At 55.7% G+C, this 5,363-nt stretch overlaps 1 protein-coding gene across 1 annotated transcript in view; it reads right to left on the bottom strand.

The window, feature by feature from the left end:
- CNTNAP2 (contactin associated protein-like 2) overlaps positions 1–5,363 on the bottom strand; it is a 1,206,610-nt gene that overhangs the window by 52,648 nt on the left and 1,148,599 nt on the right. The window contains exon 21 of the mRNA XM_006887275.1: positions 506–599. Within this exon, the coding sequence (XP_006887337.1) occupies positions 506–599 (94 nt within the window). The remainder of the gene's footprint in view (positions 1–505; positions 600–5,363) is intronic.

The raw sequence follows: 5,363 nt of genomic DNA, 5'->3' as shown, positions 1-5,363 counted from the left end.
CCCCCAACAGTCCCCAACAGCCCCCAACAGCACCCCCCAACAGCCAACAGCCGCCCTCAACAACCAACAGTCCCTAACAGCCCTCAACAACCCCCAACAGCCCCCAACAACCCCCAACAGCCCTCAACAGCCCCCAACAGCAAGTATAGGGGAGCTGGAGAATGACAGGCATTCTTGTTCCCATGTCCATCTCAGGAGGCCAGTAATGCTACTGTCATCAATGACCCCTGAGTTGCCCCACAGATGAGCCTTCTCCATCACTGACCTCCACAGGTGAGTGGTCACTGTCATTTCCCCATGAATTCCCTGAGGTGAACAGGCACCGTCACTGCCCCCTGATCCTACAGGTTGGTTCCTGGGTCTCACACAGCAGAGGAAGACAATATAAGCCCCCTTGTGCCCAGAGCACACAAACGACTGTCCCAGTGTCCCTTTAAACCCACGCAGTTCTTCCACAGAGCACATGCTTAATGCACCTCCATCCCCCACAAGACCACATTCTTACCGATAACTTTTCCCAAGAAGAGTGACTTGGGGGAATTGAACAGGGTGTCAGATGTACTTGGCAGCGGGTAAGTCTCTCGAGGGTAGTGATCAAGCTGTGGGAAGAGAAGAAGGCACGTTAAAGCATGCTCTCCTCCCTCGGAGCCACGCCTTCCCGGGGCGTGTGCATACGAGTGCACGCACACGTGGCCACACACGTGAGCACACATGTCCACAACATGGAAGAAAGCATGTGTGCACGTGAGCACAGGAGCATGTGAGCACACCTGTATGAGCCTGTATGAGCTGTGAGCACAGGTGCACGTGGGCATGCTTGTGTGCAAATGTAAGTGTGTGTGAGCATGTCAGCATATATGTGCGTGTGAACATATCAACGTGTGTGAGTGTGTGCATATGAGCACAAACGTGTGTGCAACACTGCACTTGATCCTGTCATCTGGAAACGTAGGTCCTCACAGTGCAGACTCGTGTGGGATCCCCGACATCTGCGCACTTTTGGCTGTACCCAGGCCTTTGCTCCCAGGATGCAAGTGGGGGCTGCTCCAGCTGGTCTCCATGGCGACAGTGGGGACAGAGGCACGCTCACACCTTCCTGCTCGAGCCACTTCAGTGGCAAATTTACAGACAATATCAGCACACATCCACAGAGACCAACACCGATGCAGAGATACAGACACACAGAGACACAAATATGAAGATACGCAGACACACACACAGACACACAGTACCTGTACACACCAGCACGTGTTCATACACGTGTGCACACACAGCACATATACCATCACACTGCACATCTCTACATGTGGATGCATGCAGTCTCCCAGCACGCATGCACACAGCACAGACATGTGTCCCCACACGTGTACACACTGCTTCTGCTCTCAGAGTAAAGACCTTTGTCCCCACTGTTCACTTGCTCTCTGGGCAGTTGAGTGAGCTGGAAGCCTCCGGTCAGGACACTTCCAGGTAACAGCTCAGCTCGTGGGGAGCCACGTCCGTGTCCAAGGTGCAAGTGGAGCTCCCACAAACGGAAGGCTCGAGGACCTCCTGTGGGTGCTCCTGCCCAGGTTCCTCCACGAACTCAGGACACTGTGCTTTCTGTGCACTGTGAGAATCCTGTCACCACACTCATCTCAGGTGAGGCTGGCACCTGAGGTGGGAGAAAGCTGGGGCCCCAGAGGCTGTCTTGGGATGGTGCCACTGACTGGCAGGAGGAAGGGACCAACACCGTGCCCCCACATCTGAGACCCTGTTCGGTCCCCACTGACTACCCTCAGGGGGGCGGAAGGAGGTGGAGGCCAGTACAGGGAGCCCCCTGCCCCGTGCCAGATGACCGTCCACATGAGGCCTGGCAGCCAGCTGCTCTTGTAGAAGACTGGACAGCAGGGGCACAAGAGTGTAGACGGCCACCCGGTGACTGTTCTCCACCAGCTACTGGACATGGTGCACTGAGTGTCCCACAGTCTCCACAGCTGCCACCAGGTCAGACATGTCCTTACAAAGCAGGGCCGGGGGCCTCGGGGACCCCAACCTCTGCAGTCGGCTGTAAAGGACGCTCCCTGCTTCTGCAGTTCGGTCAGCCACACAGCCGCCACCTGGAGGTGACAGAGGCATGGCTGGCACCTGTCGCAGGAGGACATGTGGCCCCACGCGCCACCCAGTGGACTCTCTGCCAAACAACACTCACCATTCACTAGGCTTCTTTAGGAATTAGCAATGACCGGACTCTGAGCTCCGGGCTTTACAAATGGACGGAGACCACACTTGCTCAGTGTAGAAACGGAATGCCACAGATTTTCTGGAAAAAGTGTGCTATGGTAATTAACGTCTGTCAATGTCTGCCTTTCAGGTTTTACGAAGATGCTCTGAGACTCATCCACACGTGCTGTGGGCACTCCTTCGTCCCACTTAACGATGCATTCTGGATCTTGTTCTGCACCAAGAAGCAGCCCGGTGGCGCAGCTCTCAAAGCACTTGGAAGCAAACTGGAAGGCTGGGTTTGAACCAGCTGCACTGAGGGAGGAGAATGTGGCAGTCTGCACTGTGAGCCAATTCAGAGGCTCCCCCAGGCTCGGAGGCTGTGCATCTTTACAAAGGAGACTGTCCACTTGTCTTCCACCGAGTGGATGGTACCTTTCAGTTGGCAGCCCTCCGTGTAATGCACCAGGCCTCCTCTGCAACGTTGTGGTGGTTGTTAGGTGCTTTCGAGTCAGCTATGCTCATGACAACCCCACCACCAGACATCCAAACCTGCCCATCCTGCACCATCTGTAGTCTCGGCTGCGTGTGGACCGTGGTAGGAGTCAGGGCAGCTGTTTGTCTCACTGAAAGTCCTCCTCTATTTCGCTGACCTTTCTAAGCATTCTGTCCTCCAAGGACTGGCCCTTCTGACACAAGTCCAAAGTCCATGAGGCCAGTTTCCTCGTCCTTGCCTCCTTCTGGTAGACTTCAGGGCACTCAGTTCTCTTCCCCACCAGCACAACCCAAAGACTTTTTAATTCTCATAGTTATTGGTTGCCGTTGAGGCAACTACAATTCACCGTGACCCTGTGGACAACGGATCTGGACCTTGTCTTATCCTGTGTCACTGCCACTGTCTCTGCCGCGGTGAGCCTGCTGCTGTGGTCACTCTGCCATCCCAACAATGCCCACTCTGTGGCCTCAGGATCACCCCGTCTGACCTGGGAGATTTGCTGACCCGTTTCCAGAGTTGGACTCCCAGCCAGCTCAGACCGTCTTAGCGTGAAGGGTCCACCCAACATGGAGGATTAGCATTGTCGTCGCAGGTGACGTCCTGAGAGCTGTAACTCCAGCTCACGGCTAACTGAGCTGCAGGAGGAGCCCCTGCGGCCACAGTCCAGAATCTAAGGTGCAAACTCCCTGCAGCTAGAGGCCTGCCTCCCGAGGAAGCTCAGGAGGGGAGAACGGCAAGGACAGAGGAGACTGGAGTCTTCCCACCCACCAGCAGGCACCCAGAGGCCAGAGGCCTGAGCGCATCTGGATTCATCCCAAACCCCAGCCAAACCCCAGCCCAAGGGTGTGGGGCCTGCCTGGCGCATAGGGTCAGCGCCCACTCCTCTGCTCTGGCTGGCTAACCAGGTGAGGGGGCTGAATGCATCCAGAGACCCTGGGTGTGGAGCACACTGCCTCGGGGAGTGATTGACTCACATGGAAGCCCAGGCCCACCACGATGGCATGTGTAGACGTGGAAGGTTCCCGAGAGCTGGCAGCTCAGCCTCACCCCGACCCCCACTTCCAGGCCTGGCACCTCCAGAGTTGGAGAGAGGAGGGTTTGCAGGCCAGATAGCAAGCTTCTCCCTCTTCCATTCAGGCTGGGGTCTTCCTGCCTGGGTCTTGGATCTGGACAAAGGACAGACCTTTACAGATGCCTCTGGGTCCTGTCACTGGGACCAAGGCTTCAGACTCAGTGTAGATGGGAATGGAACTGACCCACAGAGTCATGGTGGGACTGCCTGACACAGAGGGCCCTGTTCTGTTCTGGCCGGACCAGATGCCATGGCCCTGTCTGCTGCTCTGTCCCCAGAGCTGGCACGGTGCCTGGTGCCAAAGACTTGATGCTCCACGTCGACCAGAGGAGTGAGGCAGGTGGAGGGGCCTGGTGTCAGGTCCAAAAGCAGCCGCCATTGGCATCTCGCTTGGCTGTGTGGTCTGGTTGGTCACATGTCAACTTACAGCCATGAGACTAGACTTTTTCCACCCCATCAGCCCACACGATATGACTGGTCCATCTTAGAGGACTACGTGAAGGGGTCTGTCACCTCCCATGGCCCACATGACTGGGGTCCACCTCTGACTGCAGCCCTGCCCCCGGGGAAAGCCAGAGCCAGCCTTCACAGGCCTGGACTGGCCGTGACTCAGTGTCACCCATGCTCTCCACAGTCTCTGGGGGTGGGTCCTCTCTTGTCACTTCCTGGGCTGTGAGAGCATCGTCCCCACCTCTGCCTCCATGGTCACGTGGGGGCTTCCTGTGTGGGCAGTTTCATCAGGACACATTCACATAGGATTAGACCCGCCCAAGCCAGTGTGACCTCAGGCCAGCTTACTGATTATATTAGCAATGACCGATTTCATGAAGCTCACACTCACAGACACAAGACACTGGCGTCTCACCAGATCTGGTGCTCATGACCGTTGTAGTAGAAGTCATCAGTGGCTGTTCTCCACTGGGGTGTGTGTGTGTACTGTGTGGGTATGTCTGTCCTTGAGTGTACCTTGTGCATGTGCTTAGATGGTGTATGTTTGCCTCTTCATGTGCGTCTCTGTGCATTTGTGAGCGGTGTATTTAGGGCCAGGTTTCCATTTGCTGCTCATAGGATCTCCATGAGGTGCAATCAGCAGGACACACTTAACGTCTGCACGTCTGTCCTTGTGTGTGTGTGTGTGTGTGTGTGTGTGTGTGTGTGTCCCACAAATGCTTGACTTGAGAAATAAAGGACGTGAAGGTCATTCTTTTGCTGTGCTATTTCTCCTTCAGTGAGGTCGGGAGGACATCCCCAACCCCTTTGCCTCTCTCTTCCTCCTTCTACATCCCCCCACACCTGCTTTTGGCCATTGAAGACTGTGAGTTATTAAAGTACTGACTCCTACTGTCTCTGCACCATCTTCTGTGGTAATTCAGTCAGAATCCCTGGTCTGCTCTGAGGTGGAGGGCAGCTAGGTCCTGGGTTTGCCATTAGAGAGCTCATGAACTGATATATGGTGTTTTCAGGAAGAAATGGGAGCTCTGGTGGATAAGGGGAGAAGCCGCACTGCCACCTGTCTGCAGAGGTTCAGTGGGGAGAGCTCGGGGGATAAGGGGAGAAGTTGCACGGCCACCTGTCTGCAGAGGGTTCAGTGGG

The sequence above is a fragment of the Elephantulus edwardii genome, unplaced genomic scaffold (assembly GCF_000299155.1).
Source record: "Elephantulus edwardii isolate Elephantulus edwardi_28Jun2011 unplaced genomic scaffold, EleEdw1.0 scaffold00055, whole genome shotgun sequence".
Lineage (NCBI taxonomy): Eukaryota > Metazoa > Chordata > Mammalia > Macroscelidea > Macroscelididae > Elephantulus > Elephantulus edwardii.
This window is presented reverse-complemented; position numbering and strand designations above follow the sequence as displayed.